This window comes from Aythya fuligula, chromosome 17 (assembly GCF_009819795.1).
Source record: "Aythya fuligula isolate bAytFul2 chromosome 17, bAytFul2.pri, whole genome shotgun sequence".
Lineage (NCBI taxonomy): Eukaryota > Metazoa > Chordata > Aves > Anseriformes > Anatidae > Aythya > Aythya fuligula.
In genome coordinates this window covers 2071640-2093848 of record NC_045575.1, presented here as the reverse complement: position 1 = coordinate 2093848, position 22209 = coordinate 2071640, and the positions used below count along the sequence as shown (strand labels likewise).

The window sequence follows — 22209 nt, the reverse complement described above, 5'->3', positions numbered from 1 at the left end:
GCGAGGTTTGGCGGTGAGTTCTCGCGAGAGGTGGCGCGGGGGTGAAGCCAGAGCCGGGGACTGGCAATGCCCGGCCTATGGGGGGGGTGAGGGGCGGCGGTTGTCGCCCCCCGGTTCTCGGCCCTGGGTCTCTGCGAGCACCGGGGAGGTGGGGATTTGGGGAGGATTTGGGGAGGATTTGGGGATTATTTGGGGATTGGGGGGGGGGTGTTGGCTGCTTGCTGTGAGAGGCTGGGGCTGTTAATCCTGCCCGCCCCGCAGCCACAGGCCACAGGGCTGGGCCTCGTCGCCCAAAGTGCTTTAAAATGGCTCCAAAACAGCCACAAAACACCACAAAGTGTCCCCAAAATGGCCCCAACGTACCCCCAAAACAACATGAAGTGTCTCAAAATGGCCTCAAAGCTCCCGAACGCCACAAAGTGCCCCAAAATGGCCCCCAAAACACCACAGAGTGTCTCGAAATGGCCCCAAAGCCCCTAAATGCTACAAAATGCCTCAAAACGGCCCACAATGCCCCCCAAACCACCACAAGGTGCCCCAAAACGGCCCAAAATGCCCCCAAAACACCACAAGGTGCTCCAAAATGGCCCTAAACGCCTCTAAAAAGCTCCCAAACACCATGAAATACCTCAAAATGGCCTAAAATGGCCCTAAAATGGCCCCCAAACACCACAAAACAGCCCAATGGGTCCCCAAACACCTCAAAATGCCCCTAAAATGCCCCCAAATGCCTCAAAATGCCCCTAAAACACCCCAAACCACCACAAAATGGACCAAACTGCTTCCAAACGCCTCAAAATTCCCCTAAAATGCCCCGAAGCCCCACCAAACGCCCCCAAACATCTCAAAATGCCCCTAAAACGCCCCCAAACACCACAAAACGGCCCCAAAATGTCCCAAAGCACCCCCGAAACGCCCCAAAACACCTCCAAACACCCCCAAACGCCTCAGTTCTTTCCCCTCCCACCTGCCCCTTAGCGCCCCGCAGCTCAGCCCCCGTCCCCCCTCATATCCCCGTTGTGTGTCAGGCGCTGTCTCGGCCGTCGCTGTGACCCCTTTGGTGTTTCCACAGGGCCAGGACATGTTCCTGAGGCGTGCTGCCCGCGTCCCCTGCCCACGTTGGGCCGTGGCCCCACCACACGCTGCCTCAGCCCGGTGGATGCGATGTGGCCGGAGCCCTTACAGAGCCGTGGTCTTGGACGCGAGCGGGGTGCTCCTCCCGGCCCCGCACAGGACGGCCGCGGGTGCGTGCTCTCATTTCTCATCCAGTCTTCTCGTTCCCCTGCGTGTAGGTAAAATCCGCTTCACATGGTGCTGGCGGTCAGCTCTGCAGCGGGTGAGATGTTGGAGAAGCTGCAGAGGCTGCGGTGGTCACCGCTCGCTGTGCAGCGTTCCCGATTGCGCCATCAGAAGCGCTAGAACTGGCAGCAGCTGGCAACCGTGTTGACATCTCCAGGCCAGGGCCAGGCCACTTCTGGTGATAAATTGGCCCTGTAATGGCACTGGTTGATAGCACCTAACGTTGGCACTGCCCTGCAGGACACAAAGAGCTGTGTTTTCACCCCAAGGGTACCACACCAAAAATAAAGACGGGGTGCTTTGGCTGGGGAAATGCTAAACCTCTTATCTCTGTGTCTAGGTAAATTATCTCAGCCCATCACATCAGTTCTCATTAGTCTTATCTGTCAGGTTTCAGGGTTGCAGAGGGATTTGAAGCGAGTTTCCCAGTTCTGATGATGCCATATGTGATCTTCCCTGGCTTTCTTTTCTTTACATAGACTGGGAGGCCCAGAATTGTATTCCAGCTGGCACCATCCAACAAGCTGTAACCTCTGGAGGGGAAAATAGTCCCTCTCTCAAGTACTCAAGAGGAGAGCTGACGACTGTGGAGTTCTTGCAGGAGCTGGGACAGCAGTGCTTTGAGATTGTAAGCCAGCTACCCCTTCCTCTCTTTGTGCTTCCTGACTGCAGGGAAATGGGGTTCTGCAACGTGGGAACCTGGTGGTTCAGTAAGGAAAGGGGAGCTTTTAAAATAAATCCTTCAAGGAAGGGTTTGGATTCACCACCTGGGAAGCATTGCTGTCTGATCAGGGCAGGCTTCTCACTGCCGTTATCGTTCTGCTACCCAGGCAGGATGGTGAGCAGAACTTGCCTTCACTTCCACCAGCCTCCTCCTCCATATTTCATAGCTTTCTGATCTGAAGACACCTCTGGGATCATTTAAGATGAGAAATCAGAGAATCAAAGACCAGCTGAAAGGCTTCTGCTGCTAGTTCATGCATGAATGTGCTTGACAGATGGAGACAGTGGTCTCTGAGTAGGGTTCTTAAGATCAGTAGAAGCCTGATGAGGGCTCTTTGAAACATCTGAGTCTGAAATGCAGATTCCTTTCCCTCCTGTTGAACGGTAATCCAGTATTTATCTCTAACCTGCCTTGATTCCATGACAGGATCAGTCTTAGCCTATTCCTCTTTGCCAAACTCAGCTCTTTAGCTCTGCTGCTTCTGTAGCATTAGTAATCTGAGAACCAGATTTGGTCTAAGCAATTTATCTGGGAGATTCACTGTCTACCTTCTGCTGCCAGAGGAAGCGGGGCAGCAAGATAAGATGATCGGGCAATCTACCTACCCAACCGCTCTCATTTCCCTTCCTGCTCAAAAACCATTTATGGCTAATTATCATTCTTGGGGGTTCCTCTGGTTTCCTAGGCAAACGTCTGTGTTCCAGTGGACTCTTTTCTCTCCAACTTAATCAGACGTGAGATGATAAAACAGCTCCCCACAATGGCAGAAGCCGTACAGTGTATCCGTGCGGAAGGCCTTAAGACAGCTCTTCTGAGCAACAGCTTCCGTCTGTCAAACGGGGAGAGCTTTCTGCCCCTAGACCAGCAGCACTTCGATGTGGTAAGCCTGGGTGGATTACAAGATGCATTGCTGAAGCTAGGTCTGTAGAGAGCAGCAACTGAAATACTTTACGTGCAGGTAGCAAGGGAAAGGCTTCCAGCAGCACCAATTAGCAGAGGTTCAATTAGCAGTCAGTGAAGACGTGTCCTGGCACAGCTTGCTCTAGTGCCTGGGCCCTGAGGAGGGTCTGAGTGAGGGGCAGATGGTGGTGCACCTGAAAATTCATTGCTTAATGCCCACAAAACCCCACGTATATATGTAAGAATATTTTGTGTGTATGTAAGAGTATTTTCTGGATCCAAATTTGGGCAGCTGATGATGGTCAATAACCTTCCCACCGTGAAGATCGCTGCGGTGTGGTTGGTAGCTGTCCTCCTGTCCTCCACAGACGTTGTGGTCACAGCAGGCGCGTGTACAACCCGTTGTTTGTCACCACAGGTAGTCGAAGCTCATCAGGAAGGGAAGTGCAAGCCAGATCCTCGTGTCTACAAGCTGTGCCTGGAGCGCTTGGACGTTCAGCCTCAGGAATCCATCTTCCTCGACAGCAGCAGCCAGAGCCTCCAAGCAGCAGCCCAGCTTGGCATCAAAACAGTGAAGGTACAAAGCAGTGGAACCAGGTTGAGCTGTGGGCACGGTTTCTAAGCCCAGCAGCTGTGTTTGACTGGAGTGGCCCAGGATTTCCAAATGGAAAAGTGGCAGACTCATGTTGCCAAGCCTTTTGTTTCAGCCTGTCCTTATTCTTCCAGGATGATTTATTAAATAATACATTTCTGGAAACTGAGGCTTCAAGAATCTGTCACCTGGGCAATGGTTAACGCTCAGGCTTTGGAGATAGAGAGCACAGGGGGTTTTACTTGGGTGAGGGGACCACTGGGACAAGGGAAATGGGACTGGTGGGAAGAGCTACCTGGGATGGCACATGGGGAATTCCAGCTTGTATCCCAGCCCAAGCTCACAGTGCCAATGTCACTGTGAAAGGTACACTGTGGGAACAGAGAGCAAGGTGGGAGGCTCAGCGAGTGCTGGTAAAGGCACTTGGTGCTGGCTGAGGCTGACCGCTGAATTCCTGCGTGTCTCAGTGAATCAGAGCCATGGGCTCACAGGTAAATGCATCACAAGCATGCAGAGCTCCTTCTTTCCTAGGCAATTTTATCTTCTAACTCCCTCCCTCCTGCTTGCAGGTCGATGATCTAGAAGCAGCACTCAAAGAGCTGGAAACCCATCTGGGCTTTCCTTTACAAGGCTTTGTGCCATATACTTGTTCAGTGAGACCAAGCACGGAGATTTCAATAGATCGTCTGCAAAAGTACCTTGAAAATATCTTCAGCGACCAGGCAACAGGTAGTGCAGCACTTCTTCCTCTTCAGCCTGAACGCTCACATTTCCTGGAGCCTTTGGCTCTTTCTGTCCCATGGCAGATGGATTGAAAATAATATTAAGGAAAGGCTCCTGAACTCCAAGCAGGCATTGCAGCCACTCAGGTTTCAGTCATCCGTCACTGCTGGCCTGGGAAACAACATTTTAGGACTTCATTATTTGGGAGGTGTTGAGGACAAGTTGCCAAAGAGATGCCAGGAATATTCCTGACCTGAGTCCATCTGTGAGCTGCTGCTGTGGTCCCCAGGGGTCTGTGGCTGAGGAGCAAAGTGTAGGTTCCTGATTGCTGCAAATGAGTTTCCAGAGCCAAGCATGGGAAGGGAAAGTAAAACCTGGAGAAGTGGCGAGAAATAATCCCAGATATTGCTTCTGTCTGCTGCCCCTCTGCTCTGATCTCTCCAGGTCCTCTGGTGTTACGGCAGTTTGGCCGTGGCCGGGCTGCCCGGACCTTTTACGTCAGGTTTGGAGGTCGCTCGCTGGTGCTGAAGAAAGAGCTCCCCGACGGCCAGCTTCCCCCAGGCCCTGCTGTCAGCAGAGAATACAGGTGAGAAGGCAGCTCTGCTCCTCCTGCCAGCTGACTGGCACAGACTGCAGTCCCAAACCAGCTTGCTGTGCCAGAGATCTCTGCCTCGGCAGCAGAGCAGCAGCACTCTTGGAGGTCTGTGGCAATATTCCTGTGATTTCCAGAGTGTATTGGATTGGTCTTGAGCCACTGAGCCAAAGATTTTGGCGTGCTTCTCTCCCCCACCTCGAGTCACCTTACTTTAGTGTATGTAACACTGAGCACAGGACATTTTTTAATATTGTGCATCTGCCTAACAACAGTGCCGTTGGAGTATTGATTCCCTAATGCCTTTCTGTGCTGAATCAGCTCTCTGACTTGCCCTGGCAGGGTTCTGAAGGCACTCTCTGAGGCTGGTGTTCCTGTTCCCACTGTACTTGCTCTCTGTGAGGACAGCAGGTAATCTTGTCCTTCAGCTTTCCCTCCCCACTTGACAGCTTCAGCCGGATTCCTCCAAGAAGAGGGGAGCTTTCCCGTGGCTGTGCTGGTGTTTGCCGTGCTCAGCTCTGTGGTAGCATCACTGCCTGCTGCTAACCAGCTGCTGGGATCTGACCTGGTTGCTTCTGTGTCTCCCAGCCCCAACTTCTAAATTGCACTGATCTAATCAGTGTTTGCCCATTCTTGGCTTGTTTTAGGCGCATCCTTATTTTAGCAATTAATCAAAATGCTCTCTTCCTCTGAAAAGCAGCCGTAAAAATGCTGTAGTGCTTCCCACTGACTCGGTGTGCTCGGGTAAGGAGGTGATTTTTCTAACTGCCAGCTTCTGGGGGCTGGAGGGGCTGCACTGATCGTGCCACAGCCACGTGCCACCAGGCAGCACGAGTTAGGCTTGAGCCCAGGCCAGAGTTGGGCACAGGGAGCAGTGCTCTTGAGGCTGCTCCTCCCCTCAGAGTGCAGGTAAGGCCTGGGGGCTTCTTCCTGGTGCAGGTGAGACCTGCAGGTGGTAGGTAGCGGGATTAACCTCGGACACACCAGTTCCACTTTGCTTCCCCAGCACCCTTGGGGCACCTTTCTACCTGATGGAGCACTGCGCCGGCCACATCTACAGCGACGCCTCCCTGCCAGCGCTGCTGCCCAGCCAGCGGGGGGCTGCCTACGCTGCCATGAGCCGAGTCCTCGCCAAAATCCACAGCGTAGACCTCGGAGCAGCCCGGCTGCAGGACGACGGGGAGCGTGGTGAGAGAAGGCTTTGTGTCCCTGTCACTGTTTTCTCTTCCTGGGTAGCAGCATTTCAAGGGACAGGCTCAAGTACAGGACTTGGACCAGACCTGGGGAAAGCAAAGGTGTGCAGAAGAGTGTCTGAATCCCCAGGCCTCTTGGGGGGTGTGTGGAAAGCTGCTTTAAATTCTCCAGGTCTGTGTTTCCTGTTCATAGCCCCCAGAGCTTCCTGCCACCAGCAAGAGCTGCAAAAGCTGTAGGAGTGACTTGTTTGCTGCCATCTCTGAGCACACAAAACTCTGCTCAGCTCCTCCAGGCTGCCTGCAGGGCTACCTCAGCTTCTCAGAGTTGGTGGAGAAGTTAAATTTTGGCCAGGATTTGATTATTTCTACCAGAATATCAAATCCAGTGCCCAGTTATGAATGTATGGGACCCCTGGGAATCACAATTAAACTCCTGTAGCTTCTCTCAGAGTGCTAGACTGAGACCTTCTTAGCTGTTGGACTGTTTCAGCACGTTTCTTTTATATATCTCTTCTGAAAGCTCCTTGTACTCGTTCTTTTCCCTGAGAGCTTTCGTTTCCTCGTTACAGGTAATTACATTCAGCAGCAAGTTGATTCCTGGACAAAGCAGTATCGAGCTGTGGAAACTCATGTCATTCCAGCCATGGAGAGGCTCATCAAGTGGCTGCCTCTGCATTTTCCTGACTCTCAGGAGGTGACAGTTGTGCACGGTGACTTCAGGTACTGCTCGGCTGATGGCATTTCTGTGGAACACCTCCTAGGTGGCAGAGGGGGAGCAAAAGTGCTCCCGTATTTTCCCCCTGCTGATCCTCTCCCAGGAGAACTGGGGACAGAAACTGACAGCACAAACGCTGCTCGAATGCTGGGGAATCACAAACTGTGCCTGCAATCTTCAGAACTCAGTGCTGGTGCAGGTAGCAATGCTGTTTGGTGTTTGTAGACTTTGTGAGGCTGCTGAGGTGTCACAGGAGGTACAGCAAAACCTGCCTGCTGCCAGTCTTAGACATCAAGTCATCCAGGAGCGGTGTGGCTGGGGTCAGAGGTGCTCTCTGCACCCTGGCAGGATTACTGATGACTGATTTTGTCCTCAGTGGGCTGCTGCCCTCTCCTGGGGGTCAAATTGTTGAAGGCTGTCCTACACACAAACTGCAGGACACGACAGGGGAGGGCCTCAAGATACCACGTGCCCTTAAAGTGCCCAGAAGATCTCCCTGGACGGGGACTTGCCAGCTTTGCTTTTTGGCCAGCCTGTCCTGGAACATGTTCATGATCCAAGGCCCCACATAGCTGGGTTTCGTTCTTCAAAGTGCAGTTCAGTTCACCATTAACCAGGGAGCTCACTGTTGAGTAATCTCTGTCCTCCCTGACCTGTGCTTGCAGAAATTGTATTTCATTGCATAACCTCTCAGAGGACTCAGCAATTTTTGCACAGAGCGAAGAGCACTGGAAGGTACACACTGCTGCTGAGCCCTGGGATTTTTTTTTCTCCCTCTTGAGACTTCTCTGATCTCTTTTTCCCTCTGATGCAGGGTGGACAACCTGGTCTTTCACCCAGACAGGCCAGAAGTCCTTGCTGTCCTTGGCTGGAAGCTTTCAACTCTAGGAGATCCCATCTCCGATTTGGCGAATAACTGTATGGCCTTCTTCCTGCCACCTCACTTTAACACACCGAGAGGTACAGAGAGGGGCAAAGGCACATTTGACACACACACACAGAGGAACCAGAATTCTGAAACAGATTAGCTCCTGCCCTTAGAGAGCTCAGCTGCCAGTTGGCTCATTGCAGTTCAGAAGCGCTGTGGATCTTGTACCATATTCCCTGCTCTGCCCTTTCTCCGAAGACCCCTACATTCCTCCAGGGCAGAGCATTTTTCTGCACATGCAGATCCCTGTGCCACGATCACCCTGTCCCTAGTTTGTCTCCTCCCTGCTGCCCGTGTGCTGAGGAAATGCCCCTGGTGTGAGCCCTGCTGCTCACTCCACAAATCCTGCTTGGTGCTGGCCCCATGTCCCTGCACACAGACTGTTTTTAGCAAGCAGAACCGTGTTCAAAACTCAGTCTGGATTCTTCTCCCTCTCACTGCAGCCCCTGCAGGGCTCTGCCACAAGGCTCCTGGTTCCCCTAGGAAGCGGCGAGCTGCCCGCTGCCTGCTGACTCGTTTTGCCCCTTGTGTCTTCCAGGCTCGGCGCGGTGGGATCGGGGGCACCTGGGGGTCCCCACTGCAGAGGAGTACTGCCAGATGTACTGCAGCCACAGGGGAGTGGAGCTGCCCGTGAACTTTCATTTCTACATGGCCTTTGCCTTCTTCCGACTGGCCGCAGTGCTGCAGGGACGCTATAAAAGTTCTCTGGCAGGTGAGGAGCCCAACCACACGGCCCAGTTCTGCACAGGTCTCTGAAATTTCGGGCAGTAAAGCAAAGCCTGGTGTCCCTGGGAGGTTGCTGGGTCAGCAGGAGAGCAAGGCAGCCTTGTGCTTTGAGGATAGCACGTTTGGTGGTCCAGTCGTGTCCCGCAAACGTTAAAAAGGTCCAAAGGGGAGCATACAGAGGGTGCTTCCCCTGCTGCAGCTTTTTTTGGTGGATGCAAGGTCTGTGTTTGCTTTTTGTGCTGATCAGAGGTTGTTGGGTGCTCGCTTCTTTCTTGCGAGGACTGAGCAGAGGCCGGAGCTCAGGGACGTGTCCTACAGGTGGAGCTCTCAGACTTCTGAAGGAAGCCCCAGCCTTAGAGCAGTTGGGAAGCAGGGAGGTGGTGGGGGCTCTCGGTGCTGTTTATCTGCATACCTCAGGTCTGCCCTGGGGAGTTTTTATCAGAGAAAAAGATGCTATTTTCAAATTCCTTGGAGAAGAATCTCCCTGAGTCCTTCTGTGCTGTCCTGGACGAGGACACATGGCTCTGTTTGGGATGTGGCCGTGTCACACGGGTGTCTTATTCTTCTCCTGTCCCCAGGGAGGCCAGCCCCAGGTGAAAGCCGCCCGGAGCATGCAGAGTTCGTGGCAGACCTGGCCTGGGACTTTGCCATCAAAGAAGGATTCCGTGTGTTCGAGAGCCTCCCTGCTGCAAAGCCTTCTGCACGGCGCTACAGCACCTGGGCCAGGCAGGGGCCGTTCCTCAGCAGGAGCTGTGGCACCTGGCTGTGTCCTGGGGCTGCCTCCGTGCTCCAAATCCCCCCCATCACTTCCCTCAGCGGCTTCTTGGGGATAGCCCAGGGTCTTTACTGCAAGCTGGAAAGGATCTTGGAAGGCCAGTGGAGTTTTGCTGATTTCCCAGCTCAGGTGGACTCTGCGACCTCTTCTAGACCTGAAGGTGAGGCATCTTCCTTCATACAGCAGCTTTGCTCCCTTACACCAGGGTCGTGGCATGCCTCTAAGAGCCTTTGCATTCCTAATCACATCAGACACTTGGCGCTCAGAGTCCTGTGGCTTGGAGAAATTGCTTGGCACGGAGTTCATATCCTAGGAAACAGCAGTTCCAGAAGCTGGCACTCCCTTCCCAGATGAGCAGGTTCTTGCCAGGCCAGCTGCAATAAATGGGGCTGCTCCCCCAAAAGCACTGCCACCAACGCTGATGGAGCCCCAGAAATTGGGACTTCTCAGTCCTGTGCTGCCAGTCCAGTGCTTGTTCACTCCCTTCTCATGGCAGGGCTGTCTCTGGAAGGGAAAGGCCGAGTTAACACCGAGTTAATGCTCTTTGTAACAGTTCCTCCCGGTGCACTGGCTGGGGATGACCCTTGGGTAGGGCAGGGAGCTGCTGGCATGCTCCACATTTCCTCGTTTTTGTTCTCTTAGCCTGCTCTCCCGGCAGGGGCTGTCCCTGCAGGCTCCCTGTCAGCAAACAACTTATCCCTGCAGGCTCCCTGTCAGCAAACAACTTATCCCTGCTCGGAGATAAGCGTGTGATCAGACAGAGCAGGCTCTGGGATGCTGCTTGGACTTTGGCCCTGAGCTCTCCCGAATGTAGCGGGTGCTGCTGCAGCCCTGAGTCCTCAGAATAGAGGAACCTTGGTTCTTTCTGGTGTGGAGGTGAGGAGGCAGAAAGCAGCTACCAAAAAACGTGCAAAAGCCCAGCTGCCCGGGCTCTGCAAACTGATTTCTCTGTGCTGCCACTTCCCAGTGCTGCTGGTGGACGCAGGGTGGCTCAGTGTGCCTGTGGCTCTGGGCTGGCTCGTGTTCCAAACAGATTTGCTGGGAGTGGTGTCGTAAGTAATCATTCCCGGAGCGTGTCATGAAAGCAAACATCGCTCTCCTCGAGTTGCTGCCCAGATTGGGCTCTTAGCATACTCCGGTGACATTATCGAATGCGAGTGGGTTACTTAACTGCCTTGTAACTGCCAAAAAAACACAATCCGCCTGCTGCTGAGCCTTTCAGAAACGTTTCCTTGTGCTCACGCAGCAAAAACCAGCGTGTCAGGGTGCTTAGCAGCTAATCCCCGAGAAGACGGAGGAGAGGAAGCAGGCTGCAGGTGGTTTGGGAGTGCTGAGAGGAGCACATCTCCTCGCCCTTCCTCCAGACACTCATCTGCACACCTGGGGGAGAGTTCCCAGGTCTTCAAGCCCCAGGGCTGCTGCTCTGTCCCTCCTCAAGCCCTGGGCTTGTGGTGGAGCCCCCCTCGTCCCTCTCATCTCTGCCTTCTCCCTGTCCATCCCACTGCTTTTTCCCTTGGCATCACCCTTACCCTGTCAGCTGTGGAAGGACATTTTAAAGGCTGGGGGAGGAGGCCAGGGGTGGGGTGCTGCTGCCTGCAGAGGAAAGATAACAGCAGTGGGGCCTTAAACAGCTGAGCAGGCCTGGCCAAGGGCTGTCAGAGCACTCCCAGGCTGGGCAAGGGCCAAGGGAAAGGGCCAGCTGGCACTGCGGGGCAGGGTTTGTCCCTGCAAGATGAAATTTGTCCCTGCAAGATGAAATCAGCCTGGGCTGATCCTGCCGTGCCCTGCACGGGAACGCTCAGGTCCCAGAGGCTGCCCATGCTCCCCGTTCCCCAGGGAGAGCTTCTGGAGGGGAGCACAGCAAAGCTCAGCCTCTCTCTGAGCAAACATGAGTGTGCCTGGCTGAAACAGCCGGCCTGTGGCTGCACTGTCACGGCTGGGGAAGAGCCAGGGGGGGACGGAGAAGGGTTTAATGTGTCTCGTCCCCTTCCAGCAGGCAGAGTGCCAGAGCCAGAGCCGTGTCTCCGATGCTGACTGGGCAGGCCGGGGATCAGGCTAGCCAGGTGAGCAGGCACGTACACCTCTCAGCTGATCCTCCTGTGGCCCAGATAAAGCAGCAGGGGGACACCCGCCTTTTGGGGCCGCCTTTTGGGGCCGGGAGGAGCACACCAGGAATGTCACACAGGCATTGCAGCCTGGGGCCAAAGAGCCTAAGGGGTGGTTTGTCCTGTTTGCTCTGGGATCCCCAACGAGGATAGGGCGTTTGGAAGGAGCTGGGGCATTTGCTGCTGTGCTTCCCTGCTCCTGCAGCTCCTTCCTTGCCCTGCATGGGCATGGATTTCACTCTCACACAGGTCTCTGGAGCAGAACATCGCAGCCCAGGCCCGAGCCCCACGTCCAGCTGAAGGTCCCACATCTGGCTGAAGGTCCCGTGTGCCCTGCAGGACAGCACGCTCCAAAACAGAGCTGAGACAGCGCTGGGGAGCCTTGGATGTGAGACCAAACCAGCCCCTCTGGCGTGGGAGGGGTCGTGTTATCTGCAGCCTGGGAGCTTTTGAATTTCAGAGGCATTTCTGTTATCTGGCTCAGTGCCTTTATTGCCATGGGCTCAATAGCTGTGGGGCAAATTCCATCCCTGGGTCATGAGGCTGCAGGCACGGAGCCTTGCAGTGGGGAGAGCAGGGCCAGGGGTGCGAGTGCTGGGTTTGGGAATGAAGATGGAGCAATGGAGCAGAGCCTCTCTCCTTCAGCACATCTCCAGCAGCCCGTGGGTGCTGGGGCTCCAGTGGTGGGGAACTCCTGGAGGACTCTGGCTTCTGGGGAGGCCCTGGAACTGGGAGGAACGGGGAGGACTCGATGGCTCCAGGGCTGTGGTGGATCTCTGGGTTTTCCTGGGGATCAGGGGTGACGTAGACCAGTGGGGGCTTTCAGTGCTCCACATGGACCAGCAGCAGGGAGGACTGGGGGCTTGTGATTGTGGTAATTCCTGGGCTCTTTTCATGTTCTCTGGTATTAATTCAATATTCAAGTGCTGGACATAATTCTTGGAATTCACCAGATTAAAAAGTTCAACTCTTCGGTATCCTCTGCCCGTTTTGCTCTGGTTGGAAACTCTGCTGGGGATGGTGAGATGGTGGCGTCTGCCACTTCTGAGCTGCCCGCTAGCCTGGCAGCGTCCTTGCACTGACGCGTGGGTGGCGATTCCTGCTGCTGGCTCCTCCAGCACGGGCGTGCTCTCACAGCCCAATTCTACAAAACCACCTTATTTCAGCGTCCCTGCTGCCAGGGGAACAAGGGGAGCAGCAGGAGAGCACCAAGACCATGCGGCTGCAGGGGAGCCTTTGCAACCTGAGCTGCGCCTGCTGGAGCCGCAGGATGAAACCCGACCTCCCCCAGGCGCTGGGCTGTGAAGGGAGACTCGGGGAGCCTGCAGCTGCCTTTACGCCTCCCGCCGCCTCATCCTGCAGCGAGCGGGGTCCCAGCCCGAGCCTCGGAGGCTGCGGCTCCCCGGGGACGTCCCCTCGGTGCGAAACCCACGAACGGGGCTGGGTTGGAGCCGCCGGGACCCGGTGAGGGGGGAGCGCCCGGAGCGGCCACAACCTCGGGGCGGCCGCGCCGCGTGCCACGCGCTGCACGTGCGGGGGGGCGGGGCGAGGCGAGAGGGCGTGTTATGATTGGCGGGGGCGTGGTGATGAATGGAGGGGGCGTGGTGATGAATGAAAGGGGGCGCGGTTATGAATGAAAGGGGGCGTGGTGATGAACGGGAGGGGGGCGTGGCCACGCAAAGGGGGCGTGGCGCGTGGCGTACGCGGTGCTGGCGGTGGCGGCGATGCTGCGGCTGTTGCTGCGCTCCTCCCGGCTCTGCCGGGGCCCGGCCCGCCCGGGGGCTCCGCTCTCGGCCGCCGCCGCCGCCTCGCCCATCCCCGCGCCCAACCCGCGCCCCGAGATCGCCTACAACAAGGTAGGGCCGGCCCGGGGGGGCGGGCAGGCTGGGGGGAAGGTGGGGGGCTGTCACGACACGGCTGGGGGTGTTCCGATATAAGGGGGTGTCTCGTATGGATGGGGGGGTGTCCCGACATAGGGGGGTGTCCTGACACGGTTGGGGGTGCCCCGACATAGGTGGGTGTCCCTATATGGCTGGGCCGGCGTCCCGACACAGATGGGTGGGTGTCCCGATATAGGTGGGTGTCCCGATATGGGTGGTTGTCCCGATGTAGGTGGGTGTCGCGACACGGGCTGGGCGCTCCTTCCCCGTGGCCGTGGCTCGGAGCTGGGCGAGAACAGGCCCGCCCCAGGCCGACCCCGCTGCCCCGGACCCGGCCGTGCCCGAGCAAAGTCCCCGCAGCTCCCCGGGCTGCCCGGCACCGGCTGCTGGGGGCGATGCAGCCCCGGTACCGTGGGTGAAACGGGCGCGGTGCCGCTGCCCGAGGCTCCCCAGGGCTTTGGAAGGACCCGGTGAGAGGGGAACTGCCGCGGTGTGGATCCTTTTTGTTGGCTGGCAGCTGCTTTTCCGTCTGGGCCAGAACATCGCCTCCAGATCCGTGTGGTTTTGGAGCCCCCGCAAGCTGAGCCCCTTGAATTAAGCAGCCTGCTGAGAAGCCAGCAAACAAATAAAAGCTCCCAGCGATTCCCCTCGGTTTGCCTCCGAGGCGTGACCCTGCTTTGCTGCCTTCCTTCCAGATTTTCATAAATAACGAGTGGCACGATGCAGTCAGTAAGAAAACCTTCCCAACTATCAACCCGGCCACAGGAGAAGTTATCTGCCAGGTTGCCGAGGGCGATAAGGTAAATATTCCCTCTGAGATCTGTTTGTTTGGATCGCGGAGCGGCTGACCTGCACCGATGCCACGTGCAGGGCTGCTGCTGTCCTTCCCCAGCACGGCTCTCACAAAACCCTCCGGCTTTGCCTCTTCCCAGTGGCAAGCTGGGACTGGAAAGGGTGGGGAGGAGCAGACAGAGTGGAGTGGAGCCTGGGCTGTGGAGGAGCAGCCGTGGGTGGAAGCTGCTGGGCCAGGCAGGGGTGAACGCTGAGCCCCTTGCTGTGGTGGGAGCGTGACCCAGAGTCACGGCAGGAGAGGAGGCAGAAGGGCAGTGGTGCCTGAACGGCCTCCCCGTGCTGCACGCGTGGAGTGGGAGACTGTCCCCAGCCCGGGGGAGTTAAGAAATGAAAGAGAAAGGGCTGGGAGCAGCCGTATAATTGCCCTGTGCTCTATGCAAGGCCCTCCTGGGAGTCTGTGGCAGAGCAAGGTTTTGTTTCCCAGCAATTTGGGGCTCATCCTCCAGGCTGGAAACTCGTCTGTATTCCCCAGGGGAGGGGTGAGTGAGGGAACCCTTTGTTGTTTGCTCGCCCATGGCACAGCGGCTTGTCTTGGCGAGACCATTACAGCAAGCCAGAACAGAAGAACAACTAAAACCAAATTAATGTCCCGACTGGACAAAATGAGGGGTTAGAGACATTTGATCAAGGAAAAAAGTGCTTTAGACTGTGCTGGTGAAGTCAAACCCTGAAAGAGCGTCAAAGCAGACTTCTAGAGCTCTTTCCTTGCCTTGTTCTACGATGAAAATATTAACCCAGCAGAGGATATTGCAGGAATAACGTCAATATTTGCACTCCACATAGCTGAAATAAGAGGCACGGGTGGTGTTTCCTCCTGGAGCCCAGGGAGGACATCAGCTGTGCTGGGAGAGGGAGGTGGGAGCTGGTTGCTCCTTCCTCACCCGCCTTTCCTGGGCTCCTCTACAGGCCGATGTGGACAAGGCTGTTAAGGCAGCCAGGGCAGCTTTCCAGCTGGGCTCGCCCTGGAGGAGGATGGATGCTTCTCACCGCGGGAAGCTGCTGAATCGCCTGGCTGACTTGATTGAGAGGGACCGGGCTTACCTGGCGGTGCGTATCGCGCTCCGTGGGCCCTCAGGCGGGGCAGAGATGGGTGGTGGGCACCCATCGGTGCGGCGAGGACGTCAGCCACAGCTGCAGGGGACAGGGAGGTGGTCTTGGGAGGTAGTCTTGGGTCTCGAGAATCAAATCGAAATCTAGACGTGTGATTTTTTTCCCATCCCCTGCTTCAGGCAATCTCAATGTCTTTTGTAGGCGCTGGAAACTCTGGATAATGGCAAACCCTACTCCATCTCCTACCTGGTGGATCTGGACATGGTGGTCAAATGTCTCAGGTAGGCGCAGAGGCTGTGCTGACAGTGTGGTCGCTTCGTGCCCCACGCTCCTGCTCGGCTGCCTGTGGAAGCTGAGCCTCTGATGCCTCTGATTCAGGCTGGTTCCGACCCCTTGCTATTATCTGGCCATTTCAATCTGTTTCCATCTCTTTCTTACCTTTTTTTTTTTGGTTAAGTACAAACAGAAGGAATTTTCTTCCTGAGATTTTTTCCAAAGGGCTCTTGTTCTGCGTCTGTTGCTCTCTGACCACATGCAGAACTTACACAAATGGAGTAAGCTTTGGTTGGGTGCAGGACTGACACACCAGATGCCATACAAATCGCTGGCAAACATGCGAGATGAAAGTTTGCACTTACTGTCCACTCTTAAAATCACCTTCCTGGGAAATACCTGCATTAGGGTGTGCTGTATGAAGTGACAGAAGAAGGGAGGAAAGCAAACAGCTGGAGGGAATCTTTCTTGTTTTCTGTTTTTCAATTCAGTGAGCAAAACTTTCTTGTTGCCAGGTACTTTGCAGGCTGGGCTGATAAATTCCACGGCAAAACCATCCCTTTAGACGGAGACTTCTTCTGCTACACGAGACATGAGCCCGTGGGAGTCTGCGGACAGATAATCCCGGTCAGTAAAATGTATCAATAGGTCCTGAAAAATGTCAGGAACTGAGTGTTACAACGAGGAGGTATCTTAAAATGCAAGGCTGTTTGAAGCGCTGCTTCCTTCCAATGCTAAAAATAACGTGATCCTCGCTCCAGCTGGGAGGGCTGCTACTTTGCTCTGGCAGCACAGACCTACTTGTTGATTTCATGGGGTATGGGTAAGATTTATTTTGCATCAGCTGCAAAAATAAATAAATAAAAATTAGCCCCTTCATTAGCTCAGAGCCACAGTTAAGTTTAAACTTCTGTTTTTAATGCTAGGTGGTAGTCTGTGTGATGAGGAAATAGAGAACTAGCATGCAAAGCTCAGTTTTATGTAACTGATCTTGTTTCTGTAACTGGCAGCAAGCAGGGCAATGAGGTTTGGCAACAGCAAGGCCCCGTGGATGCAACGATCCATGGAGGGTGATACCTGCTTGTAGGAGCAGCCACGTTCTGGTTGTTGCACGCTGTGTTTGCACAGGTTTTGTGTCTGCATTGCACAAGAGCTGAATGGAAATGCCTCACCGGTCTGCGAGCGCTGCCCTGGCATTTCTTTCAAAACATGAAAAAAAAATATTAATGGCTAAATGGAGGGTAAAGATTAATTCCAAAAAAGCTGTGGTTTCGCAGTGGTACTGAGAGGCTTCACACGTCAGTACAGTTTTCCTGGGCAAGCAGAAGACAGTGCTTGAAAAGGAGCCAAAAACCGCAGCTAGGGAAGGCTCAGAGGCTGCTTCCGTAGGTGCTGCACCTACAGATTTGAATAAAGCTCGGTAATTGGAACCTGCAAGCTCAGCAAATTTCTTCTTTTCCAGTGGAACTTCCCGCTGTTGATGCAGGCGTGGAAACTGGGGCCTGCCCTGGCTACCGGGAACGTGATCGTGATGAAAGTGGCGGAGCAAACCCCCCTGAGTGCCCTCTACGTAGCAAACCTGATCAAGGAGGTGAGGGAAGGGCTGGGTTTCCATCAGCCGACTCGCCAGCACTGCTGGAGTTTGGGGTAATGCGACAGGAACAGAAGAGGGCTGTCTGGTCTGGAGAAATGCCAGATTGCCTTGGATATCTTAGGGTTTGGGTATCTTAGAGTTTGGGTCAGTAAAAAAAAAAACCCACAGCATTCAAACACCTTCATCTTCATAAATGCACATGCAGAGAACATCCTCATTGATTTAGGGAAGGACTCTGAGGTTCAGCTGAATAAACTTCAGGGTGATTAGAAAGCTCAAATATGTGCTAAAATAAAAGCTGAAATAATACAGAGCTCCCAGCCATGTTTAGGGTGCAGGGTGGGGCGAGGAATTGTCCTGCTTCTTGGAAATTAAGCGTTAAACCTGAAGACCTGGGAAAAGAAATGAGCTAGGAAAGGCTCTGTTCTTTGTGGGAGGCATATCAGAGCGTTACTGACAGCTGAATGTGGGTGAAATCCTTGATTTACGGAAGGAATAACGTTGCCCTCTCCTGCTGTGAACCTGCAGGCCGGATTCCCCCCAGGCGTGGTGAACATCATCCCCGGCTACGGGCCCACTGCGGGGGCTGCCATCTCTTCCCACATGGACGTAGATAAAGTGGCCTTCACGGGCTCCACAGAGGTAAGGGGGGACCTTTACCTTTAAGCCCCTGGGACATAAAGGTCAACATAAAGATCATCTCATTCCTGTATGGCTTCTTTTGTACGAATACCGGAGGCGTGTTGCCTTCTACAACTTCCTTCAAGAAATACAGCTGCCTTTACAGCATGGCGTTGAATTTTCCTTTGCCTAAGACTCTTTTCAGGTGCTTTCTTTAGAGTATTTCCTATTGTCTTCCTTGATCTGCTTTGTGCTAGAGGTGAAACTCTAGGAGGACTTCACGCAAAGCCCTGACCATGAAGGGATTACTGCTAAACTGCTGACTGGGACCTAAAACCAGCCGCTCTGCCGGGTGTTATGCGGGCTGGGGGCAGTCCCTAACGCCTCTTCTCCTGCTGCAGGTTGGGCACCTGATCCAGAAGGCTGCAGCAGAAAGTAACCTGAAGCGGGTGACGCTGGAGCTCGGAGGGAAGAGTCCAAACATCATCATGTCTGATGCCGACAGTAAGCACCCGCTGGCGGAGCGTTTGGTCTGTGTGTGTCACGCTGGCTTTCTGCAAGCAGAGCTGGAGGGAGAAAGAAACCTCTCCTGTATCGTGTGTCCCCAGCTCTGACACCACCTGGCTGGTTTCTCTCCGTGAAGTCTCTGTGCCTCCTGCTGCAGCTGCCGTGTTTGTGTAGCAGGACTTCTTCACTCCCACTTCTTTCCCAGGAGTGGGGAGAAGCTCAGTTATCAGCAGATGAGAATTGTTTCTGTATCATCCTTCAGCTTTCTCGGTTCTGTTTTTCTTCTCTTAGTGCTTACCTCCCCCTTTTTTATTGTTATGCAGTTCTGGTTCTCTCATCTCTTGCATATAAGTTCATTTTTGATCTGGATGAACCAAATGCCTTAGTAAGGAAGGAAATTCTACCAGATCCAAACTAACTCATCTTTAATATCTGTTAATTTCAAATAAGAACTAGAGTCTGCCTCAGATCAGAATTTTTTTGTCCGTTATGGGATACTCTAATGGGTCTTTATGCTGATTAAAACTGTATCTAACTACCAAAGCATAGAAAATACCATCAGAAAGGACCTTGTGTCACTGATGCTCCAGTAGCTGGCGTGATAATAGTTCAAAAAAAAGTCACTTACTGACTTGGGCTGGTTTTGTTTCTCTTCTCCCCCATCTTAGTGGACTGGGCTGTGGATCAAGCCCACTTTGCCCTCTTCTTCAACCAAGGGCAGTGCTGCTGTGCCGGATCTCGAACATATGTCCAGGAAGATATATATCAAGAGTTTGTGGAGAGGAGCGTTGAGAAGGCCAAGTCCAGGGTGGTTGGAAACCCGTTTGACTTTAAAACGGAGCAGGGGCCTCAGGTGAGAGCAGGAGATGTCTGGAACTGTTATCTCATTAAATTATCCTGATTTTGAGTCACTGGGCATCAGTAGGTCAGGGCGAGAGGTATCGTCTAGTCTCCCAGTTCATCTCCTTTGAACTGTGCCCATTACCGCCAGGAGGGAGAAGCTAATTAATGTTCTGATTATTCCAAAACCTCCCCTTGAAACTGGCACTTAAAAATCCTCATCTCCCTTTGAAGCTGGCTTGGCAGCCTAGTGAAATGGAGAACTGCAAGAGCCCAGCTGCGTGCCGGAGGGGCTGCAGTTGAACCCTTTTTTTTTTACCCCCAGCAAACACTGAGCTGATCTGTCTGTCCCGATGGCTCTTAGGTGGACGAAGAGCAGTATAAGAAGATCCTTGGCTACATCAGTGCCGGGCAGCGGGAAGGAGCCAAGCTGCTGTGTGGTGGCAGCCCTGCTGCAGACAGAGGCTACTTCATCCAGCCAACTGTCTTCGGAGGGGTGCAGGACAACATGACGATCGCCAGGGAAGAGGTGAGACCTGCGGCACCTTCCTGCCCTCAGCTTCACACTTCTTTGTCCCTTTGCACCCGCTGGTGGAGAAAAAAACAGGTCTGAAAGCACGGGACGTTCAGGAAATGAGAATAGAAAGAGAAACTTGGTGCTTTTTAGGAAGTTAGCGCAGCAAAATTCCCTCCAAATTACACGCTGGGTGCTTCATGATATAGGAGGTGACACACTGATACTTTGAATGTAGTGTCCTGTGCAACTTCCAACATACACACACAGCTCCAGCATCAACCACAGCCTCTCCTGGGACCACTTCACACTTTTTCACTTGCTCTGTTTGGGTCTTGCAGATATTTGGGCCTGTCATGCAGATTCTGAAGTTCAAAACAATTGAGGAAGTAATTGAGAGAGCAAACGACTCCAAGTATGGTCTGGCAGCAGCAGTCTTTACAAAGGACCTTGACAAAGCTAACTATGTGTCTCAGGCCCTGCGAGCTGGGACAGTTTGGTGAGCCTTGATGCTTTTTTTCCCTCCCTAAAGTGCTGGCAGCTTTCTTGTGGGCTGTGATTTCTTGTTACACTTGCTCTCTGATAGCCTGTCTGTGCTTTGGATCAAATTGGATCAAATTTGGATACAAGTACCTCACCGAATGTAACATCAGACCTTCAACTGCAGTGCTACTTTGGGTGAAATTTAGGAATATTAAGCTTCCACGCTCTCATTGTGAATTAGTGAATGGGACGGGGGAGCAGAACTGAAGCACTGCAGTTGGCAATGACAGCAGCTCCCGCAAGGCTCTGGGCTTGTGTGGTGCAAGACACAAATGAATTTCATGGTGTTCTGCTTCCTGGCTGTTAAAATGAGGTTCCGGTATTGATTAATTCTGATGATTGAGATAGCTAACAAGTGGGGAAATCATGTCTAGAAATTCATCTGTCCCTCTGCTGTAAACAGCTGGGATGTCCATTTGCTGTGGAAAAAGCTCTTCAGTTACCCAGTTCTGAAACTGCAGCTGCTTAACTTGTGCTTTCCTTTTCAGGGTGAACTGCTATGATGTGTTTGGTGCACAAGCCCCATTTGGTGGCTACAAAGCATCTGGGAACGGGCGAGAGCTGGGAGAATATGGTCTGGAGGCATATGTAGAGGTGAAAAATGTGAGTATCCCTCTATGTGAGTACTTCCCAGCCCTCTGCTGTAGCTCCAAATTGTCTCTGTGCCTGCTGGTGTGGGCCTGGGAGTCACAGTTCTTTCTAATGCTTGAACCAAACTTGGAGCTGCACTTTTGAAGTAACACAAACAAAACTCCGTGTAACCATTTAAAACAGAAAGCTAGTCTTGTTTTGTACAGCTTTAGAAAGCAAGGGTACGTGATCTGACTGACAGATTACCAATTGCCTGCACCACTTGGCACAGTTTAGCTGTCTCTCACTGTCAGGAGTGGAAGCCTGCTGGCTCTGCCAGCTTATTTTGTGGAGACCAGAGAGAGAGAACCTGTGCTGGGGGTGTGTCAGTGGGGTGGAAGCTTTTGTGTGTATAAACTTGCAGATGAAAACTGGGCGCTTAGTGCTCAGGAGGGGGAATTTGGGCAGTGACCCCCAGCCCTTAATGCTGCTCTCAAGCAGCACTGCTGGTGTTGGGCAATCCACAGGCTGAGTAACTTCCTGAAAGGCGAGGCAGAAGGGCAGGCACTCGGTCTGCTCGCAGCGTAGTGTCTGAAGGGTGATGGAGCTCGTGGGCTGAGGTGGTTTGCCTGCAGCTCGTGATCCAGCACGAGGTCTGGAATGGGTCAGGGCCTCTGGCATGTGCCTGGCAGGGAGCTCGCATGGCTCCTGGCGAGCAGGGGAACCTCTGGAGAGGTGCAGGGACCACCTCTGAGCTTCCCCTGCCTCTTAGGACAGCTCTCCTGACCCCGTCAGTGACCACCACCAGGGACAGGCTGGCCCCTGTCTCTGCCTCCCCTCAGTGGGGTGCTGCAGGAAGGTGACCCGTGACTTTGTTTTCTCCAGGTAACCATCAAAATCCCCCAGAAAAACTCCTAAAGGACAACATCCTCCCCCACGTGTGGAGGACACCTATGCAGCTTTGTGAGGAATAAAGCAAAGGAAGCCTCTGTCACACGCCAAGCTTAGGTGGCAGCCGTGTAACTCTGCATTAAGAAATTACATGTAATGCTTCGGAAGGTGCCCGGAGGAGCTCTGCCTTCAGCCTACTGCAGCCATGTGGTAATGGGGCCGTGCTCCTGTTGCAGCTGATGAATGTTTTGGGTTGATTCCCCCAGAAAATCATTTATTTGCTTGTTTGCGGTAGCTTTGTAAGCGCTTCACGGCGCCCCCCCCCGTGCTGCGTGAGGGGTGCTCCCTTTTTGTACCTGCGCACAATAAAGAGTTTTGTCACTAAAGCTGCCCCTGCCTTCTGCTGGAGCACGGGGGGGTGTCAGCAAGCTGAGGCAGGACTCGGATATAGGGAGAAATGTGCGATTTATTGGATTTATTCGCTTTTATTTGTGCTTTTCACTCCCGGGGCGGGGCCCAGCCCCGCCTCCCCTCACGGCTTCGCCTCAGAGCCGCAGGCGGTGCCATCGCAACTCTCGCGAGACTTCGCCTCTGAGCGGGAGGTTGAGGGGGCGTGGCCTCAACCAATTGGGCGGGGCCTCGATACACATTAGCCCCGCCCCCTCTCTTCATCAGCCCGTCTCCTCGCGTGACGTCATCAGTCGGAGCCTGGCTCCGGTCAGGCCCCCGGGGCCCTCCTCACCCCCTCGGCGCTTCCAGAGGCGCCCTCCCCGACCGCCTTCCCCTCCCCTTCCCGCTTCTC

The 22209-nt window shown here is 54.1% G+C and overlaps 2 protein-coding genes and 1 long non-coding RNA gene across 3 annotated transcripts; all 3 read left to right on the top strand.

The window, feature by feature from the left end:
• Positions 1-1159: 1159 nt before the first annotated feature.
• ACAD10 (acyl-CoA dehydrogenase family member 10) lies at positions 1160-10223 on the top strand. Its single transcript, XM_032199061.1, has 13 exons — positions 1160-1244; positions 1779-1927; positions 2709-2903; positions 3342-3500; positions 4085-4244; positions 4683-4824; positions 5173-5241; positions 5837-6018; positions 6593-6743; positions 7553-7698; positions 8205-8378; positions 8971-9327; positions 10135-10223. The coding sequence occupies exons 1-13, from the start codon at positions 1160-1162 to the stop codon at positions 10221-10223; spliced, it is 2058 nt and encodes a 685-aa protein (XP_032054952.1).
• Positions 10224-11164: 941 nt separating this feature from the next.
• LOC116496231 lies at positions 11165-12249 on the top strand. The gene is made up of 2 exons (XR_004253996.1): positions 11165-11230; positions 11522-12249. It is a non-coding gene; the product is annotated as an uncharacterized LOC116496231 (long non-coding RNA).
• A 703-nt stretch (positions 12250-12952) lies between these two features.
• On the top strand, positions 12953-21793 carry ALDH2 (aldehyde dehydrogenase 2 family member). The gene is made up of 13 exons (XM_032199205.1): positions 12953-13128; positions 13848-13952; positions 14911-15051; positions 15256-15335; positions 15843-15954; positions 16790-16918; positions 17450-17563; positions 17944-18046; positions 18718-18902; positions 19254-19418; positions 19745-19902; positions 20435-20549; positions 21402-21793. Exons 1-13 carry the CDS (start codon positions 12997-12999, stop codon positions 21432-21434), a joined length of 1572 nt encoding a protein of 523 aa, XP_032055096.1. The 5' UTR covers positions 12953-12996; the 3' UTR covers positions 21435-21793.
• Positions 21794-22209: the final 416 nt, after the last annotated feature.